Source organism: Antedon mediterranea, chromosome 8 (genome assembly GCF_964355755.1).
Source record: "Antedon mediterranea chromosome 8, ecAntMedi1.1, whole genome shotgun sequence".
Classification (NCBI taxonomy): domain Eukaryota; kingdom Metazoa; phylum Echinodermata; class Crinoidea; order Comatulida; family Antedonidae; genus Antedon; species Antedon mediterranea.
Window position 1 is genome coordinate 3,091,928 of NC_092677.1, and position 21,021 is coordinate 3,112,948.

At 34.0% G+C, this 21,021-nt stretch overlaps 4 protein-coding genes across 4 annotated transcripts; 2 read left to right on the forward strand and 2 right to left on the reverse strand.

Annotated features, from left to right (window-relative positions):
* The first annotated feature begins 261 nt into the window (after positions 1-261).
* Positions 262-9,408, forward strand: LOC140056843 (RNA-binding protein 39-like). Its single transcript, XM_072102342.1, has 14 exons — positions 262-329; positions 720-792; positions 3,186-3,235; positions 4,211-4,255; positions 4,740-4,772; positions 4,938-5,207; positions 5,580-5,697; positions 5,803-5,895; positions 6,209-6,406; positions 6,822-6,887; positions 7,280-7,484; positions 7,651-7,915; positions 8,269-8,453; positions 8,782-9,408. Exons 2-14 carry the CDS (start codon positions 736-738, stop codon positions 8,880-8,882), a joined length of 1,686 nt encoding a protein of 561 aa, XP_071958443.1. The 5' UTR covers positions 262-329; positions 720-735; the 3' UTR covers positions 8,883-9,408.
* A 133-nt stretch (positions 9,409-9,541) lies between these two features.
* LOC140056844 (RNA-binding protein NOB1-like) lies at positions 9,542-12,592 on the reverse strand. The gene is made up of 8 exons (XM_072102343.1): positions 12,443-12,592; positions 11,921-12,053; positions 11,679-11,812; positions 11,176-11,247; positions 10,638-10,976; positions 10,434-10,531; positions 10,021-10,162; positions 9,542-9,887 (listed from the first exon to the last, which is right to left on the reverse strand). Exons 1-8 carry the CDS (start codon positions 12,506-12,508, stop codon positions 9,624-9,626), a joined length of 1,248 nt encoding a protein of 415 aa, XP_071958444.1. The 5' UTR covers positions 12,509-12,592; the 3' UTR covers positions 9,542-9,623.
* Positions 12,593-12,688: 96 nt separating this feature from the next.
* LOC140056095 (charged multivesicular body protein 1a-like) lies at positions 12,689-17,331 on the forward strand. The gene is made up of 7 exons (XM_072101346.1): positions 12,689-12,815; positions 13,291-13,310; positions 13,435-13,512; positions 13,608-13,754; positions 13,899-13,967; positions 14,170-14,229; positions 15,962-17,331. Exons 1-7 carry the CDS (start codon positions 12,800-12,802, stop codon positions 16,172-16,174), a joined length of 603 nt encoding a protein of 200 aa, XP_071957447.1. The 5' UTR covers positions 12,689-12,799; the 3' UTR covers positions 16,175-17,331.
* An 806-nt stretch (positions 17,332-18,137) lies between these two features.
* LOC140057550 (testis-specific serine/threonine-protein kinase 4-like) lies at positions 18,138-20,999 on the reverse strand. Its single transcript, XM_072103263.1, has 2 exons — positions 20,154-20,999; positions 18,138-18,812 (listed from the first exon to the last, which is right to left on the reverse strand). The coding sequence occupies exons 1-2, from the start codon at positions 20,556-20,558 to the stop codon at positions 18,240-18,242; spliced, it is 978 nt and encodes a 325-aa protein (XP_071959364.1). The 5' UTR covers positions 20,559-20,999; the 3' UTR covers positions 18,138-18,239.
* Positions 21,000-21,021: the final 22 nt, after the last annotated feature.

Here is a 21,021-nt window from a genome sequence, read left to right on the forward strand (position 1 = left end):
CTTAAAGTTGTAGGACAAAAGTAATAATCTATCCAGTAGGATGCTGGAATATCCGGATTATGCTTGACAGGGAATTTCCCCTTCCCTTATTGGACAGAGAAGTTTCCCCTCACATACAAGACATAACAAGACAAATCTCTTTTTTCAATATAAGTTTTTTTTGTATGAACGTATATAAATTGGGCAGAATTCGGAAGTGAACTCGGCAACTCTTTGTTCTGCCAATTCGTGACGTAACCAAAAGCCGCCATATTCATCGATTTCACACAAGGAAAACGAGTCGAGGACGTTGTGCTGTTTTTTCTGGAATTCTCGTTTGAAATACACCGGTAAATTTATATTTTTATGGATTGAATAAGTGTATATATATTAAGCAATAAATAGAGAATTGATTTAGTAGAAATTATGTTTTTAATAGATTGCTAGTGATCGTTTTATACTCGAGCCCAAGTTAAGTAGCGTCCAGCAAAAAAGCATTTTTCAAGCAAGATAATGCAATTTTGTCGGCAGGTCATGCTGCATTCTTTTGGGCTGTGTACGATTTTTTGTAACTGGGTGCAACTTTAGGCTTTCTTTGGTATCTTTCTCACGGTCACCATGTTTGTAGTAGGCCTCATACTGTTGCTTGTTTGTTGCTTGACTATTTTTCAATTACATTACTTCACTTTTTGTACAGTATCGTCATCAAATGAATGAATTTTTTTTTTTTTTTTTTGCAGACTTTACACAAGCAATATGATGGCTGAAGACATTGATGTTGAAGCTATGCTGGAAGCACCCTACAAAAAAAATGTAAGCATTTATTACGGGATAAGATAATTTACACAGAGTTAGAGAAATACTTTCATTTAGAAGGGTCTACTAAAATTACAATGTAATTTTTCTGCGAAAAAAAACATAATACATGCATGCAAGGAATCCATAATGCTCTACCTCAACATAGTAAATCAATATTTTTTTTTTCATAGTTTTTAGAAATAAAGAATCTTAAATTTTTATCAAGTTTATTTTTTTATTTGAATAACCAGAAAAAAAAGTAATGATGTAAAATGTGAGTTTTTTTTTCGCATGAATTGTTGTCTTTAACAAGTATTTAAGTATAGGGAGATATTCAATTCAACAATTAAACTTTTTTGTTTAAAATTTATTGTAGGAATGAGACGAGTATATAAAGGAAATGCGTGTAATTCTGTGGTTTGTATTCTAATTGTGATGAATGATATAAAATTAATAAATATTAAAATTATTGACCTTCCGACGACACTAAAAAATAATAGTGTTTTCTCTTATAGCGTATTAATTATTGCACTGACATTTAGCTGATGCCATATGGCTAAATACATAATTATTGCATAATAATAAAATACAATTTTTTGTGTAAAAGAGAGCTTAGGGTGCAAAATATTGAGTTGAAAATGCTAGGAGGTTAAACAAAGACTTGTTAATGTTAAAAGATGTGCTAGCTAGAAAGCAATTGGTCCTTAGGTCGTTAAAAGCTAATAGTTTTAATCAATAGGCAGGCCTACTATGTTAGGCAGAATTTTGTGTGTGTGAAGTTGGTTGTGATTTGAGTGAGCCAATTATTGATATTTTTGCCAATTTCATTTCTTATAGACTCACATTGACTTGAGTGATGGTCGCTGAAAATGATGAGGTCGTTAACCTCTGCTCCTACATATAATCTCGCTGAACTTTGACCTTGGGTCATAAACATCTTGAAGGTTTAAAGATCAACAATATAATGTTTACAATGTTCAACATAGTTTAATAACTATTCTTGAAAAACAGTTAAATTTATTCGTCTGTGTTTCAATGATTTAACTTGGCTCAATTTGAAGCCGATCCACTTCTTCCCAGCATTGTCTCTCTTATACCAAAAAATAATACTATTCGATTGATAAATCAATAATAATATTCTCCAATTTTGAATTTCTGGAGAAATTAATTTTCTGATCTAGAGAATGTAATATAAAATATCCTTGCATAAACTCTTTAAGTTAAATTTCTATTTTATGATTTTCGTGAATTCTTGTGATGCATTATAATTTTGGTTTTTATTAATCAAAAAGTTGCAGGCATGTAATTATTATATAGAACCAAAACGTTACAGGCATGGAATTATACGTTGCATAAACTAGCCACTTTGCTAGGCTACCCAAAAAAAGATGTTTTAATAATTGTTTAAAAAAAACGTACTAAAAGTTATCCAATCCCCTCTTGCTGTAGGGTTGTATGAGACAAGATATGGAAGAATCGAAGATGGTACTCTTGGACCAATCCTTCACACTTACCATAACGGCTGGCGGCTCTATTTGTGGGAAGGGCGGGTTTTTTTTAGGTACCTGTACCGGTTTACCTGTTCCAACTGAACTTGGCAACAATTCAAAGAAATTTACTGGAATTAAAATGCTTTATACACTCACTCTTAGACAGTTGTAGATGCTCACAATGATTATACATATGTTATGTTAACAATTTTTTCTCCAATGCATAGCCCAATAGTTGTTATGTAGTCATATATATATATCAACAGGCACAGAACAAATTCTAAACTAGCTGGTGATATTATTACTGAATATTAATTAATTTAAAACAATAAAGATGAAGAAACATGTGAGAATGAACCTTGAACCTTCTGCTTGATATGCAGATTTCCTAACCATTATATATATTTCATTACTGAAGCACTACTTAAAAGCACATTCTGCTGTATGAAGGAAAATGTGAAAAACAATAAGACAGTGATAGGTTGAACAATTAAGCATTTTTATTAAAGAGGCGTGGCAGTTTTCATTGACAAGGAAACAAACGACAATTGTCTTTCCTTAACAAATACTATAGTACAAAACCAGTGTGATTTTATGTTGGCAGAACCTTTCTTCCCATACCTCTAATTATGCAGTGAAATATGCAGAATGCAATTATGATAAAAAATTTAGTATTTTTCTGTACTTTGTTTCATAAGAAATATAAACATTGTTTTCCCCAGCTGTCAAGAACTGTATCCTCAAGTAATTTTTTAATACAAATTTTCATCATTTTATAAGCAAAGTTAAAGGTGAGGCATTTAAGTAGTGGAACAATGCTATAAGCTTTTGTCATTGACACTGTATGTGTTTTTTTTCTTCTTTTCTCCTCCTCCCAACCCTGTTTGACAACCTTGCTGTTTGTTTTGGACATCTTAGGGCGATGCATCGTCACTGGCACTTTCAAAGAAAGACGAGTCAAGGAGGAGGTGAGTTTATCTATTTTCCTTTTTTTTTAATTTAAAAAAAAATCTGTCTGAATAACTAACTAAAGCTCTGTCTACACTATCAAACTTTATGTTACAAAAAACATGATGTGCCCATATATGATGATGTCATATCACTACCATATTTGGACACATCACACTAGTTTGATAATGTAGACAGAGCTTAAGAGAAGTAACAAACTTTGTTGAATTAAAATAGTCATTTGAAATTGCACAATTAAAGGATTGGAGGATAAAATACAAATATTCTGTGTTCTAGGATAAATGGAACAGAGCATTACTTGCAATGATCCACAATTAACCTTATTTATGAAAATTAACCTTTGACTTTTTTATGCCTATTTGGAACTATTTTCATGATTTTATAAATATTCTACAATCATTTATGAAATATTTAGCCGTCGTTTGTGAATTATCAATTATTTTTAAGGCTATTGTAGCATTTGTGACTGGTTTTAGGCTAGTTCATTTATTTGTTATATTGTATAGGCCTACAAAAACTAATCTGTAACAGTATATACAGTAATACCCTATAGTAGGTTGTGTATTATATTAATTGTGTTAGCATCATAGAAACTTTAGTTAATAAAAATATATGTCAACTGTCATTAGGTGACAGCCTGCGGACTAATAATAAAGATGTGATAAGTGGCCGTGATTGCGGCAGATTGTCATCGTAGATCACAAAGGTGGGTGATGCACAGTCTCAGGTGAGAGGTAACTGGGCCAATTCTAACCCCCCTTCCCTGCTCAACTAAGTGGAGTTTTCCCCTCCATGCATATCTTCAATACATTCAAAATGTAGCAGAATTTATATACATCTCCTGGTAAGATTTGAAGAAAAAAAATCTGACACCAGTTTGTCATTGTAATTACAAATAAAGAAAACCCTTACTTTTTGTTATTTAGATTAATCAAAAAACTGATTTAATGATTTTTGTTTTTCTAAATTTGTAGACATTCATCAAAGAGTAGAAGTAGAAGCCGTGACCGAGACAGACGGTAAGCTTAAATTTCTGCCTATCGTTAAATAACATGTAAACTGCATGTGATAAGTAACTTGATTTGAGAGAATATGTATATACACAATCTGTGAGAGAATGCAGAATCTGTATATACACAATCTGTGAGCGAGTGCAGAATCTGTATATACACAATCTGTGAGCGAATGCAGAATCTGTTTGAACTTTAGCCTATTCTAAAGTTCTGTCGACACTATTAAACAAAATCAAAGTATTGTGGTGATGTGCCCGCATATCACATTTTTTTGTCACATAAAGTTTGATAGTGTAGACAGATCTTAACTCCTTGTTGTTAATCATTGGTTTGATAGTGTAGACAGATCTTAACTCCTTGTTGTTATTCATTGGTTTGATAGTGTAGACAGATCTTAACTCCTTGTTGTTATTCATTGGTTACTGAATAAATATTATTAAGTAGGAGTGTTAGTAAATAATTGTTTTTTTTGTGTTATAACTATTTTTAGACACCGAAGCAAGAGCAAAGATAGAGAACGAAGGTATGTAGTTTATTTCAACTTGAATTTCTCTTAGTAACTTCATCCATACCCAAGTGTAGTACAATTTTGATCATTTTTATACCCCATTTGTGTGTTTATGTTTATAGATACAATAAATTAAAATATATGAAATTATGTATTTTATGTAAATTTCTCTACCACCAGGAAAGAGAGAGATCGTCACGGGCGTAGCGGAAGCCGCGACAGGTCAAGAAGAGATGGAGACAGAAATAGAGAACGTGAACGAGACCGTAGTAGAGGATGGGAAAGGGATGGTGAACGAAATAGAGGTGGAAGAGATAAAGAACGCGACAGAGGAAGTAGAGGTCGTGATAGAGAAAGAGACAATTATAGAGGAGGTGAGAGACGAGAACGAAAGGAGAAGCGAAGCAGATCAAAAGAACGAGTGAAAGAAGTAGTTGTACCTGAACCAAGGTTAGTCTTATTTTTGGTTATTACAATTTAACACTGAGGATTATTTTAAAGACTTTTTAAGAGTTTAATATATTAATAGCAGAGATCTTAAAATATACATCCTCCTTGTACAGGAAATAAAAACCAAGTTAATTAATATCAGATTTGCAATCTTGTTTTTGACTTGACTTTAAGTATGATCTCAAAGGCCTGGCCTGAACAATTAGTAGAGGAATAATACTTAGATTATATTAACAATAGCATTAAAACCTAGTTTAAATTAGATGTTGATATTATATTATACTAGTGTAGTTCGAATATACAGTAGCAAAATATAAAATAAAAAGAACAGAATTTTAAATAGTAATGAACTATTAATATTTTTCTATTTAGACCAAAATCTCCTGAGTTGACGCCAGAACAAAGAGATGCAAGAACCGTGTTTTGCATGCAGCTCTCGGCAAGAATCAGACCGAGAGATTTAGAAGAATTTTTCTCGGCAGTTGGAGAAGTAAGATTAAACATTCATTATAATACAGTTTATTTTGTTAAAACTGGATAGTTTTAAAACTTAAAATTAAGCTAAATTTTAATAATCATTTTGTTTGTATTGCAGGTGAGAGACGTTAGAATAATTTCAGACCGCAACTCTAGAAGATCAAAAGGAGTTGCTTACGTCGAGTTTAAAGATGAAAAGTGTATTCCATTGGTAAGTAGTCTCTTGCTGTTTATTTTAGAATAAAATCAAACTTTAAATTGGCCATTTTGTAGTTTTAATCATTAATTGAGTATCTATTATGTGGCATTAAAATTGTTTACAAATGGTATTTTTTTATATCATTTAAATTATAGTAGGTAATTGGCATATGTGATTGGGTAACCTTTGAGCTAAATTGAAAATCAGTTAATGTTAGTTTTAACATTAATACTTAATGTAAACTCTAGGTGCTGCTAGTTAAAACACATCACAACACATGTATTGAACATATTGAGACTTTTACACCTTTTTGTTATTTTGGTAGGCAATTGGATTGAACAATCAGAAATTGCTAGGAGTGCCAATCATAGTACAAGTGTCACAAGCAGAGAAGAACAGAACAGCCAGCAGTAATCTGACCCTTCAGAAGGGTAGTCAGGGACCCATGCGCCTCTATGTTGGCTCTCTGCATTTCAACATCACAGAGGAGATGTTGAGAGGGATATTTGAGCCATTCGGACATGTAAGTTGAATGATTTGATGATACTCTAAAGCCCTGTCTACAATAGCAGACTAGTTGGACAAATGTAATGGGCTCAAATATGATAGTGATATGACATCATGACCATATATAGGCACATCACACATTTTTGTTTAAAAAGTTTGATAGTGTAGACAGAACTTGAGGTTTACTTCACTTGGAAAAATGTAGGTTTTTGAGGCCTTACACACAAAAAAGTGTGATATGTCCTAATATGGTAGTGATATCCCCAATATGGTAGTGATATGATGTCATCATTTCCATATTTTGGCACATCAAATTTTTATATTGCATAAAGTTTGATAGTGTAGACAGAGCTTTAGTGTGGAAATAGCCAGCTGTTCACACTTGTGATATTTTAGTAGCATATTTCTCAACCTGTTTTTGTTTATTCCAGATTGACAGTATCCAGTTGATTATGGATACAGAAACAGGTCGTTCCAAAGGATACGGCTTCATATCTGTAAGTTGGACAACTTTTATATTTTATTAATTTTACTCCGATAGAAAAACCATTTTTAGAGTTTTATTTTTGAAAAAGATATATAATGATATTCACCTTAAAAAATTGACATTCCTAGCATGCACTTAATGATTATTAGATCATAACCAAGTACTACATGGCTGTGTTGAGTCTATTGTAATTATAGTAAAATATCATGTCAAAAGATTTTACTGTAATAACAAATGATTTTAGTTTGTGTCACTGTCACTGCAATAAACACCTTGTATGATTACCCCAAACAATTGCTTGCTAAATTATTGCAAAACCAAGGTTAAATAAACATAATGTAGTTTAACATGGTCCATAAATGCAGATTATTATTTTTTTTTTAATTGTTTAAATCCATCCAGTTTCATGACTCTGAAGATGCTAAGAAAGCTTTGGAGCAGTTAAATGGCTTTGAGCTTGCAGGCCGACCAATGAAAGTCGGTAATGTAACCGAAAGGACCGACGGTCAGATGGCATCATCATTCTTGGACAATGATGAGCTAGATCGCACTGGCATTGAAATGACCACTACAGGACGATTACAACTTATGGCCAAATTAGCAGAGGGTATGTAGAATCATTTTAAATGATTATTAGATCATAACCACGTATTACATGGCTGTATTGAGTCTATTGTAATTATAGTAAAGTATCATGACATTAGCAATAATCCCATAGGCGGTTTGCAGTAAATAAATAAAAAAAATTATAAATAAATTATTTTTCTTGGCAGGTACTGGATTCCAGATTCCAGCTGCTGCAGCATCCGCCCTCAATCCCCTATCCCAAATGCCAGGCTCAGGCCTACCACAGATACCAGGCCAACAGCAGGTGGTTCCAGGTGCTGCACCCACTCAAGTCAACCTTCAAGCCTCACTGGCAGCTGCTCAGGCCCAGGCTCAACAACATGCCGCTGCCATAAGTCAACAGGCATCCACCGCTGCTCCGTCGTCTATCACGGCATGCTTTATGCTCTCCAATATGTTTGACCCAAATACGTAAGTATATTTTAAAATAGCGGAATATTTACTCACCTTATATAGTCAAGTTTGAGGTTGTGCTGCCACAAGATTTCCCATTACACTCCTCAATAATAATATTTTGGATTTATAAAGCGCCTAATGTTGTGAAACCTCTAAGCATATTATTACCAAAGTCATTTTTTGATCAAACACGTATGGAAACATACTCCCGTAATGCAGCTATAAAGCGGCGCAACCCTCCTGGGTGGAGACGGCAAATGTGAATAACTAGTTTCTTACAAGCAATCCAAATAGTTGGATTCAAACACACAGTCTCATGATCTATAGTCCACACGCCCTCACGATGAACCATATGATTTATTTTGCAGTGAATCGGGTGCTAATTGGGACGCCGATATCCGTGATGATGTTATAGAGGAATGCAATAAACATGGAGGGTGTACACATGTATATGTAGATAAAGGCTCACCCCAAGGCATGGTGTACGTTAAATGTCCTACACCTACCATAGCACAGGCCGCTGTTAGTGCATTACATGGTAGATGGTTCGCTGGTAAGCCTATTGCTATGTTTTAAATTCATTGATGACTCGTATTTCATCTCAAGCTCTGTTTACACTTTGTGACAATGTGATGTGCCCATATATGAACATAAAGATGTCATATTACTACAATATTTAAGCATATATCAAGGCTCTGTCTACACTATCAAACTAGTTTAAGAAAAAAAGTGTGATGTGCTCAAATATGGTTATTTTGTCACATAGTTTTATAGTGTAGACAGCTTTATCGTATTATTTGTTACTGAATATATTGTAAAGCTATGTTCTACAAAACCACAGTCTATAGGGTATTACTTGAATTTGTTCTCCTCTTTTACAGGTAAAATGATCAACGCAGCGTACGTACCTCTTGCAAATTATCACACAATATTCCCACAGGCTATGAACTCATCACAACTATTATTATCTGGACAGAGATGAGATACAGACAAGTGATAGCAAACTAAGATGATATTAAGTCGAAGATAATGGTGATACTCAGTTAAACCTAATCTCGCTTGAACAGTTGTAGATAATTTTGAATTTTTAATCTTACACTGTACTGAAAATAGGTCATTTAAAACTCGCGTTTTTTATTTTATAGCGGAAAAATGAATTTGTTTATATTGTAGGGCTATGGTACTGGCACGACATGCCGCGTTAGTCTGTGAATACTTAACTTTATCGCGCATATCATCATGGAATCCGTAATAAGGTTTAAATACAGCGAAACCAGTTTTTGAAATACGTTTTTTTAAGTGATTTTAAATGTGTGAACTTTCGTGTACTTTGTTGCTAGATTAAACAAATTGAGGCAAGTATGTGGAACATAATACCTTGTATATAAGACAATTTTACATATGTATAATTAGGTTATAAAAAACAATTTATATAAGGATACTCTTTAAAAAAAATCTTTGGTGAAAAGTACTGCAAGAAGGCATACATTAGCTGGTGATTTCTTTAATTACATGTGTCAATTATTAATGGTTTATTGTAAAACAAGATCACAATTATTCTTTTGAAAATAAATGTTTTGCTTGGTATTTTAAATCTGGTTTGTAAATACAATACATTATTAGTAACATTTACAAAAAATTGTAAAAAAAATGACTCTGAATATCATACACAAATCATGTTTTATTAGTGTATACATTCGTGCGTTAAAATCATATTCAACATTTACTTTTTGCGACCTTTTTTACGTCTGACTTCATTTGGATTACGTCGTCTTGAATTACTACTCGCACCAGACATGCCAATCTGAGCTGCTCTACTTGTGACATCGTTAACCGCGAATGGCGACCCTCTAGCTACGAAATCTGGGTCAAACGCGTTGATTTTTGCAAGTGTTTTCTTGGCTGGTTTGTTTTGCGGCGCTGGTTGATCTTCGCAAAGTACGGGGTTCATAGCATGCTTTCCTCCTTTTGGTAGTGGAAGTGGATACTGCAATACAAACAAAAGACCAGTGAATCACACCATTAAACTTGTTAATGTAATGTTATATATTTCAACTGAAGTTGAAACGGCTTCAGTTAGCAACACTTTTAAAATTGTATAGGAGTTATACTTTATTTACCTTTAGACCACGTGTATTGATGGCCCTCCTGGATGACAGGTGGTACCTCTGTGTTCCGTCTTCATCCACGGTTACTGTCACTTTTGTCATCGTCTTATTGCCACATTTGGGACAAAACACTTTCTGTGTGTTACTAGTAATTCTGTAAAATTTATATTTATTTTTTACTTTTATTGAAGAAGCTAAATTAAATGGTAATACAACTCAGCCAACACTAGACACTTTGCGCTGGTGGTACTGTATTCAGAATGTGTTTTCAATGGTAAAGAGGAATTTGGGACCTTTTGGACCTCAAGAAAAGTCTGGTATTGGGAGAGTTGATTGCTAAAATCTATCAATCCCGTAAATACCCACCAAATGATAGATGATGATAGATTTTAGCAGACACTTGGACAAATGGAGATGGCACTTACTTGAAACAAGAGTAACACCTCAGAGCGTAACTCTTCGCTCTTTTAATCAGCATGCCATCAACAGATACAACAGAAAGGCCTATCTGTATCAACACATTCTATTAAGAAAAAAACATAAAATTGTTTACTAAAATTTGCATTGCTCCCATTGTATTTCAGAACAGGGACATATAACCTGAATTACAAACCTATGATATACCATACCTGCATTGCGAAATCAGTTGTAAGACAGCCGACCCCAACACCACTTGCGGGTATCTGTTCCGATTCATTGTACTGTTTAACTTGGCTAATATTACTTGGTGTTATCCACCCAATCTCCTCATCCTCTTCCCCATCCATGTCAACATCATTTACAGGATCCTCATCAATTAAATTATCTTTACTTAAATCATCTTTATTTTCTAATTGTTCTGCTTTTTCAACATTATCGCCTTCTTCCATTTTAGTTTCATTTAATTTAGTTTCAGTTTCTTGATTGTTTTTAACTTCATCTGCTGATTCTTCAACATTTGAACTTATGATTTCTTTCTCTGAATTTGTCTTAACATTTAAAATTGAAAAAGAAAAAAAAATATTAATATTGTAAATAAATCAAACCAAATAATAGCCTCAAACATATATAGTGGAGTTGTGGCTTGGTGGTTATGATGCTTGGCTACCAATCCAAGGTGAATGAATTCGCTTATGGTTATCCTTGGCAATTTGCCTAAATATAGTCAATAGTTCATAAAATGACTACCTTGTCTGGATAATAAAATCCCTCGATATCGGTTGCTTTTTGTAGAGGTTTTTTACTGCAAGTGATTGTCATCTGAAAGAAACAAGTACATAGTGGAGTTGTGGCTTGCTGGTTATGATGCTTGGCTACCACTCCAAGGGTCCTGGTTTCAAGTCCCGTCACATATCAGGATTTTTTCTAAGGACAAATTTACAACTCCACTCCCAAAGACTTGTAATAAGACTTTGTTTATGTAGAGCATCTTGTGTATATGTTTGTCTTGTGAACCTAAGAGGTCCCCTAATGATCAGCAATTGCTGGATGGATCACCCTCATTAAATATGGTAAAAAAACCCTATGGGAAATGAATTTTAAAAAGGCAAGGTAAAGCCACACCCTTCACTTTGCTACAAAAACCTGCTTTAGCAATACTGATGTTTTTAGAGTAGACTTATTTAGGAATATTAATTGTTTAGTCTAAAATCCACTTCAGGTACATGCATTTATCACTAGCATTTCTCTACCTTCTTCTCTGGTACTTTCTTAAGATGTTCTGAGCCCACTTTCTCTTTAGTGAGTTGGTATGTTAGTGCCATCACTTTGATGTCAGTCGCTGATAAACTTCCCCAATCGCCTGTCTTTTTAGCAAAATCAGAAACTTAAAATAAAAAATATATTTTATTCAATGAACTAATCAATAAAACTGTAACATACATTTACTACTAAGCAATTAAAGGATTTTATATTTTCCAGATTTTTACATTACCATGTGTGATACTTTCAGTTGATGGTGATTTAAATTTAAGCTCATACGGTAGCACTGCTAGACGTTGTCGTGTTGCAGAATCTCGGATTTCGTTCACAACTTCCTGAATCGTGTATATGTTGTCTGCAAGATCCTGAAATTTAACAACTTAATATATAATAAAATTAAAAACTAATTTAATAAAAATGAGCATGTGATATTTTGTGGATTGTTTGTATCTTATTCTTAATGATACATTTTTACATAAAATACAACTTACTTTGTATGTTGTACAGTGCGAGTTTTAAAATGTATAGTTTTGGATAGGCTAGGCCTAGGGTAAATCAAAATAATCTTCAGGAGTCTGCATCATCGCGCTGGGCTTTCCCTTCTTTATTTCAATTTTATATATATATGTGTACCTAGACTACACGTAGTAGGCTAGGCTAGGCCCTATATACTAGGCCTAGCTAGTAGTAGAGGCTAGTTAGTAGGCCTAACCTAGCCTATTTAGGTACTGAGGGGCTTATTATACACATTTACCTGAAGTTTAACATTTTTCAGAAATCCAGCAGCGTCAACTATCATATGTTCTGTTTTTGTAGTCATTCTGAATTCTAAAAACTAAGCAATAACCAACTTTAGATTAGAAAAAAAATTATACTGTTTCACAACATCGCACCCACCACATGTTGGTCCAGTCGTTTTAATTATTGTCAGTTACTTATCACGACTGTAAACGTTAGTCTATTATAACATTGCCTTACTGTGAGGGCGCACTACACGTTACATATTCTCTAAAAATAACAATTAATTGTTTGAAAGAGTACTAAAAGTCAGACAAAAACAGGTCATCCGGTTTCCTGATTCCCTTTATAAAACACACGTATACATAATAATATGCCCAGTATGGAAGGTAGGTTATCTTTGTAATTTTTAACTTATATTTAAGCTAGAGCGATGGTAATAAGGGAAGGGACCACCAGCCAGCAGTGTGTAGTAGGTAGGAACTACTACACTACTAGCTCCCTAGGGCTAGGCCTACCCTAGCTAGGCAGGCCCAAAGAGTGTAAATAGAAGTAGGTATAGAGAGGCCTAAGTACAGTAGCCTAGTTTATAATAGTACTACTAGGCCTAACTAGTTTAGTAGGGCGGCCTAGCTAGGCCCTGTAGTCTTACTAGTTAGGCCTAACTAAACTCCCAAAAGAATTAATAAATACTCCTAGCTAGGCCTAGCCTACCTCTAATTAAACCTAGCTAAAAAAATTTGTTTAACACAAAAATAAAATTATGAAATCTTCATCTATTTTATATATTATAGGCCTTTTAGATAGGCCTAGAATTGTATTTCAAATTTTAATTTTTAAACTGTAACTATTTACCTTTTTCAGATACACTTTTCCAGTTAAAGGTAAAATAAATACTGTATTATGATTTTAATTCATTTAATTATATACTACATTTTTACTGAATGTTATGCTTCCAGTTTCTTTAGAATGATCTTAATTTGTTTTAATTCTTTTTCCTCAAACTAGTTTGCTACCAAGCAGTTGGAAAGACTGGCAAAAAAGTCAGAAAAAGAACAAAAAACGCAACAAGCAAAGGTCAAAAAGGTCAGTATCATGTGGTATTATTTTCTGTACATGTGATCTATGCTTCCTATAACTGTTTACTTAATGCTTAAGTTTCATTTTTACATTTATTTTAGGCCATACAGCAGAAGAATATCGAAGGAGCAAAAATCTATGCAGAAAATGCGATAAGAAAGAAGAATGAAGGGCTGAACTACTTGCGTATGGCATCAAGGGTGGACGCTGTGTCATCGAGGGTGAAATCAGCTATGGCGATGAAAGAGGTAAAAACCATAATATCTTGTAAGAATTAGTTGTTACAAAACAGGTCATTACAGGTCACATAATCAGCCAATCAGTGCATCTGATTCAATGGTGAATAATAATATAGTACATTTTTAATCATTGTGTTTTTTTTTTTTTCTCAGGTTACAAAGAATATGGGGAGTGTAGTAAAAGGACTTGACAAGGCAATGGCATCAATGAATCTAGAGAAGGTAAACTTACTTTTTATTTGTTACTTCTTACTTTCTTTTGATGTGCCCATGTATGGACATGATGATGTCATATCACTACCATATTTGGGCACATTACACTTTTTTTTGTCAAACTAGTTTGGTATTGTAGAGCTTAAGATAGATAACTCTTTAATGACAGATGCTAATATAAATTACTGTAACTCTATTATATTTATTTCAGGTTTCTCAAATCATGGAGAAATTTGAAGGGCAGTTTGAAGACCTTGACGTCCACACACAGGTTAGTAATGGAAAACACCATAGTGGTATGATAGCATGGTGCTTAACATGCATGCTTACTATTTCCAGGATCCTAGGTTCTATCCCTGGCTCTACTGAATTCACCAATCACACTTGACTGAGATATTTCACTTAAATACCAACTATTTGACTTAAGTTTAACTATTTGTTATCATGTTTTTTAACCTTGGAATACAAGTTTCAATGTATTTGTATTTATTTAAATAAATTTGAAATTGAACTGAAGTCAATATTTAAGGTTTTCACTTAAAAGCCAGTGGCCGTATTCACCAATCACACTTAAGTGAGATATTTCCCTTAAATCCTAAGGATTTCCCTTAAATCAAGAAAATATTAAGGGTTTCACTTAAGTGGTATTCACAAAGGGTTTAAGGTTAAGGGAAACCCTTAACTTGGTCTATTTTCCCCTTAACTTTTAAGGGACCTCAGATGTCCCTTAAAAGTTTCCTTAACTATTCAGTACCTTGGTTGTGCTGACGATTCTGTATGTGCGAGTACTATGCCTACTTGTAGATGGCCCCAGTCTAGGCTAGGTAGAGATGCTAGGCCCCCTGTTGGTCTGCCCAGTAACCAGCCTAGGATGCATATGCCTCAATACAGACAGGTTTAGGCCTACACAGAATGTTGGTGTGTTAGTAGCATCTAGGCTAGACCTATTTTTCTTGATCCTCATACAAATTAGTCTAGGTTTAATATTCATTTACTTGTTTTTGTTTTGACTGCCATCGTCCATACACTTTTCTCTTCATCCTCCCCGTCCCCCCAACCCCTTACTCTTTTTTTAAATATGTAAATTAGTTTTAGAGAGGAAAGTGATTGGACCATAGGGGAATTAAATCCTCTGTGATTGGACAATGGGACAACTCATGAATATTTATTATTATTTTTACCCTTAAGTTTGACCCTTACATTAAGTGTTTTCCTTAGGTAAGTGAATCCCTTAACTCATTTGTGAATACCCCTTAAGTGTTTCCCTTTGTTAAGGGAATTCTTACATTTTAAGGGTAAGTATTTCCCTTAGCCTAAGTGAGATTGGTGAATACGGCAAACAATTTCTATTGATCATACATTCCAATAATTTTCGATCTATAGTTTCCCCTATGTTTCATAATTTTTGGGATTTTATTTGTGTTACAGGAGCTTTTTGAAAATTAGCACTTTCATATCACTATCAGTGGGGGGATAGTTCAAATTACACAGTAAAATCTCTATTCTTTTGTACACAAATTTTGAAAATAGAGAGGCATTTTAAAAAACTATGAAAAATAAACGGTGTGGTAAAAAATGTTATCAGATGACTAAATATAGGTAATATAACTTGAATTTTACATTTCTGGTAGTTTTATTCAACTTCAGAATTTTATTTTCATGCTATAGCAAAAATTATCCACCGTATATCCACAATCTTTTTTCACCTTCTAGGGAGTCACCAGACATGTTATTACATTATGTTAACTACCTAACTACTGAAAAAAAGTCTTCCTGTTTTTTTTGGCAGAATTTTGCCAAATTTTGTATTTGGCCATATTGGGGGAAATTCATGGTTTTTCATCTTGATTTCTGTTACAAATATTTGATTTATGTACAATTAACCAGATATTATATTTAAAATTCATGCCTGTACCTGAGCTTTAAGTGGTATTTAAGCTGTATATTTCTCTTTCAATAATTGACATTTAATGCTCATTAAAATAATATTTTTAACGTTTTAGGTTTTGGAAGGATCTCTTGGTAATTCAACCACATTAAGCACCCCACAAGATCAAGTAGATCAACTCATACAGCAAGTTGCAGAAGAGAATGGACTGGACATGATCAGTGACCTAGCTTCAGCGCCAGAGGTCAATGATACAATAGCAAGTTCATCAAGAACAACGCAGCAAGATGACGTTCTTTCAAAACGATTGGCGGCTCTCAGGGAATGAAAGATGAGGAGGAGGAGGAGGAGGAGGAGAAGGAATATAGATACGTTTTACCCATAGATACATATTTTGATTTGAAAATGTTTACACTCAGACTGTAAACAGTTTATTGACAACAGGGCTGGCATTGTCAGTCTTTTTGCTTAAGTTAAGATAGTGCTTAAGTGAAAAATTAAATATGTTTTACCCATAGATACATATTTTGATTTGAAAATGTTTACACTGTAAACAGTATATTGACAACATGACTGGCATTGTCAGTCTTTTTGCTTAAGTTAATATAGTGCTTAAGTGAACAACTTCAGATGTGTTTATCAAACCAGTTCTTTTCATCATAAGAAAAAATATGTACAGTAAAACATTTTTGATTAGGTTATTTTGAAAATGTACTGCCATTGACTGTAACAAAGTTGAGATGATCAATTGTTCACATTTGAAAAATCACTTCAACTCAGATATGAGGTGCCAAGTGTAAAATTATATGTAAGTAACTACAGTAGATAAATAATACATTTGCACTTGGCACCTCATACGCAGACACTGCATGAAACTAGCATACTACTGTAGCAGAAGTTCTGTTATTTCTACTAAAACTGAAAACCAGATTTAAACAAATTTCTTTAGTGACATCTTTGTCAAGTGCAGTGTTCACATGTAGCTATTGGTATAGGTCTTTCACAGAACATTTAAGTATTTCTAAGTTTTGCACATGTGAAAATAATTTTATTTGTATTATTTTAACAAATTGAAAAAATCATCATAACTCATAATTTAATCATGTATGTGCACACGGCGGGAAAAAATTTGATTGAGTTTACCACAGCACAATACCATAATTTATTCACACACTCATTTACATAATCCAGGTATACCATAATCCCCTCATGTGGCCAACATGTTTACATGTGGTGATGACAGATATGCGTAGGATATCTGATGTTTGATTTTTAACATGCAATTGAAGATTTATAATGTGCTTTTTTTCTTTAACATATAAATACCTTTCCTTGTTTTGTATTATTTAATGGCTTTTGTAGAATTTGTACATTTATTATACAATCTAAAATTTACAATTATTATGTAAAATTCTTAAATAGCTTTTTTTTTCTAATATACAAACTGTAAATAAAGATGGATTATCGAATAAACTGATTTTATAAGAAATAAGTAGAAGACAGCAGACTGTTGATCTGCGCGTGAGTTGTAATTTAAATTGTTATTTAAAGGGACAGTCAAAGAGAATATCACATTTCAAAATATATAGTTAAAGGTGCTGTATGCGAAAACAATTCTTTGTTTAAGCTCTGTCTACACTATCAAACTTTATGTGAAAAAAATGTGATGTGCCCATATGGACACAATGACATCATATCACTACTATACTTGGACATATCACTACAATATTTTGGCATATCAAACTGTCAAACTAGTTTGACAGTGTAGACAGCTTTACTGTCCTCTGCGAAATCGATTTTCGTCATTTATATTTTTAAACAAAAAATTGTGAAATTGGCTGTGAGAAGAATGCATCATAAACAGTAAGAAATAAGATTTAATTTAACGGAAAAAGAAAAACAGCGAAGCGATCGGGTTTGATACATTGGTTTTGTGGTATAGCGCCTACTTTCGAATAGGAGACTCCGGGTTCGAATCTCGGTCGGTCATGTTGCAACTTGAACATGTCTTTTGTCAACCCACACATATTCAAATTCAAATTTTTACGGAAAATTTTAATTAATTTCACATCGCTTTCAATTTTGTTTTAAATCTTTCTTTCGCTTTCTTCTGTGAATTACAAATGAAAGTGCCTTAAGCACCTGTGTTGATGATACGTGCACGTCTGCGCGTTATAACTATTATTCTAAATGAGAATAATTATATCTATTTTTGAATAATTTGTGTTTTCTGTTGTACTGCGTCTTTAAGGGATTTTAATAAATTTACGTGATATGAAAGGGAAAAAACGACAAGAAACCAAATAGGATTACCAGACTATTTTTATTTCTATTGCGTCACAAACGAGCTGATTCGAATATTAAAGGAGGCATGCGGATTAAAAGGATTAACTTTATACTGTTATTTTGTTATCCGCCGCCGCCGCTGAACTTTCTGCCGCCGTCGTAGATGCTTGTTGCTTGTTACCAGCCGCAACTCGTCGTATTTTTTGCCGCGCCGGATCCACTCTGTTATACCATTGTTCATCGTAAATGTTTCGAATATGAAGTCGTCTTTTTGGGCTGATCAACAACTTGCAGATGATATCTTTAAAATCCTGAGCTACGCTTTTATTTGATGGGAACGAAGGCGGTCTTTGCACTTGAGATAAAAGAGTTTTATGATTTGTATCATCGTAGGGTAAACGTCCAAACATCATGGTGAAAAGTATCACCCCCATACTCCAAACGTCCCCCAGCATCGGGTCATACGGAATTCCGCGTAATATTTCCGGCGGTGCGTACGCATAGCTACCGCAGTACGTCTCGCTCAAGATAACTTGTCCGTTTTCCTTCGGTTTCATGTTTCCTCGCGCAAATCCAAAATCGGATATTTTCAAAACATTGTTTTTGCTCAAAAGTAAATTTTCACATTTTAAATCACGGTGTACAATTCCGTGCTGGTGACAATATTCCATTCCGTCCACCTGTGGTAATAAAAATATTATATTGATAAAATTGCATTAAAAAAAACAGAGTAGGCCTACAGAGTAAAAATTCAAATAAAGAGACAAAACTCAATTTAAATATCGAGTATTATTTTTATGAACGAAACACATGCCATTTAAAGGTCTTTATTGTCGTTGCAGTAAATGTTTAAGTTAGGCCTACAGGCGAATTTCTACATAGAAGTAGTCGGTCCGTCGGTTTAGTGGACGGACACTCACAACTAGGATTGATAAGGATTAGTAATAATAATTGTGTAGACAATGTGACGCAAGGCACGATTATCCGATTGATTCTCTCTCAACGACGGTCCTAAGCTTGCGGACAGTGATGGACATTCACCGTTATCCGAATGTCTCAATGGCGGTAACGTATTTCGGACAGTTGTGGACATTCACCGTTTTTTTAATCCATAAGGCAATTCTATCGACGATTAGTCTTGTGACAGCGCGATCACCGGTATCCGATTTTATTCCTCTCACACGCTAATCACTCGAGACCATCAGAAATAATTTACATATTCTTAGTAGTACAACGAACTTATGCATAGTGCGATGTATTAATGGGGCTACAGTTTAATGAAAATCAGGATCGGAATCCTGTAATCACGATAAAAAAAGGCATCCCATTCATTAATTGACAAACTTAGAATCTAATTGTGACATTAATATTTAGAAGAAAATTTATTATTTATTGTAGAGAGGAGGACGAGATGTGTGATTAATGGTACAGGTAATAATTATGGAAAATAATAAAAATAATCCATATCCGGATTATTGCAATCGGATACTTAATAATGAATAATAATAATAATAATAATAATAATAATAAGATTTTTATAGCGCACATACCACTCCAGAGTGCTCAAGGCGCATTTAAAAATAAAAAAGAAATAAATACAGTATTAATGAATACAGTAATGGTCCCATAATCAATGGTATAATGGGGTGTAACCATAGTAATAATAGTGATGGGGATTTATGATTTGTTTATCCTTATGAGTTGAGTAAAGAAAATAGATGTCTTTGAAATGATCATATGATTTATTTAATTCAAACAAACTGGCCACAAGGGGACAAAAACCGAACACAAAAGGACGATGTTGATGTTGTTATAGGCATAAACATTATTTATTCACGAGACTGATGTACAGTACAACTCGTTCAATCAACATTGATTGTTTTTACACAAGTTCGTGATATTACAAAAATCCAACACCATTATAAATACGAAAAAAAAAGATTTAGAAAATGAAAAGAAAAATTACAGCAGAATCCCTTCCATTTGACACCCCTATTTATGTCATGATGTTGATGACTTACCAAATGATGGAACCAGATGCCAGTCTGTGCTTCGGGTATAGCCCCATGCCCTTTGATATAATCCAACAGATCTCCACTTTCCGCCAGTTCCATTATCAGGTACACTCTACTAGTTGTCTCAATAGATTGCAAAAAACAAACTAAATTTGGATGTTTAAGCAGCTTAACAACCTGTACCTCCCGAGGTAAAAATTTGGTGAGATAATCGTCGGGAGCTTTTCTTTTTGAGACTATTTTAATTGCTACTTTGCAGTTGTGCTTCGCCGAGTTGGCTGACTTGACAGTGGCGTACGATCCGTGTCCGATTGTCTCTATCGATGAAAACCCGTGAATTTCCAGAACGCTCTGGCCTTTATCCTTCGGGGTCGGTTTATGTAGCGACGAACCGACAGCTAAGTTTGACATTATTTGTTGTACTTTTCGCTATACATCTAGTTTTACTTTTCATATGTTGTTTTTACATCGTCAAAATTGAGTAGCTAAAAATTAAGGATGGTAAAACAGTGTTCGCACTTAGCCGGCCAACTTCTTTACAACTCAAACAACAGCACCAGTTACCATAGGGAGCAAAACACGCGCGCATTTTAGACGGTGACGACGCGCGTCGAAATTTCTGCGCAGATCGATTAAAAATGTACACAGCGAGTGTCTTCAACATTCCGCGATATATCCCGCCCGGTCGAGTACGTACGTCGTCGCGTCGAGATGTTAAAAAAGCGAATCGGCTTAATTACAATAGATTATACTGATTTCTATGAATTGGGAGCATATAATATTTTAAGGAATTACTCGATGAAACTGATGAAAGATCATCGATGTATATTGCCGATGACACGTTTATGCTCTTTAGGGGTAAGTTTATAGTCGG

Bases quoted from the DNA above. Each gene is read 5' to 3' on its own strand.
- LOC140057550 (XM_072103263.1), bottom strand. From the start codon at position 20,558: ATGTCAAACTTAGCTGTCGGTTCGTCGCTACATAAACCGACCCCGAAG. The intron at 18,813-20,153 runs GTAAGTCATCAA...TTATTACCACAG, and splicing joins GCATCTGGTTCCATCATTTG to GTGGACGGAATGGAATATTG.
- LOC140056843 (XM_072102342.1), top strand. From the start codon at position 736: ATGATGGCTGAAGACATTGATGTTGAAGCTATGCTGGAAGCACCCTAC. The intron at 5,896-6,208 runs GTAAGTAGTCTC...TTATTTTGGTAG, and splicing joins ATGAAAAGTGTATTCCATTG to GCAATTGGATTGAACAATCA. The intron at 6,407-6,821 runs GTAAGTTGAATG...TGTTTATTCCAG, and splicing joins TATTTGAGCCATTCGGACAT to ATTGACAGTATCCAGTTGAT.
- LOC140056095 (XM_072101346.1), top strand. The intron at 13,513-13,607 runs GTCAGTATCATG...CATTTATTTTAG, and splicing joins AACAAGCAAAGGTCAAAAAG to GCCATACAGCAGAAGAATAT. The intron at 13,755-13,898 runs GTAAAAACCATA...TTTTTTTCTCAG, and splicing joins CAGCTATGGCGATGAAAGAG to GTTACAAAGAATATGGGGAG.
- LOC140056844 (XM_072102343.1), bottom strand. From the start codon at position 12,508: ATGACTACAAAAACAGAACATATGATAGTTGACGCTGCTGGATTTCTG. The intron at 12,054-12,442 runs GTAAATGTGTAT...GTTAAATTTCAG, and splicing joins TGAAAAATGTTAAACTTCAG to GATCTTGCAGACAACATATA. The intron at 11,813-11,920 runs GTAATGTAAAAA...TTTTATTTTAAG, and splicing joins AACTGAAAGTATCACACATG to TTTCTGATTTTGCTAAAAAG.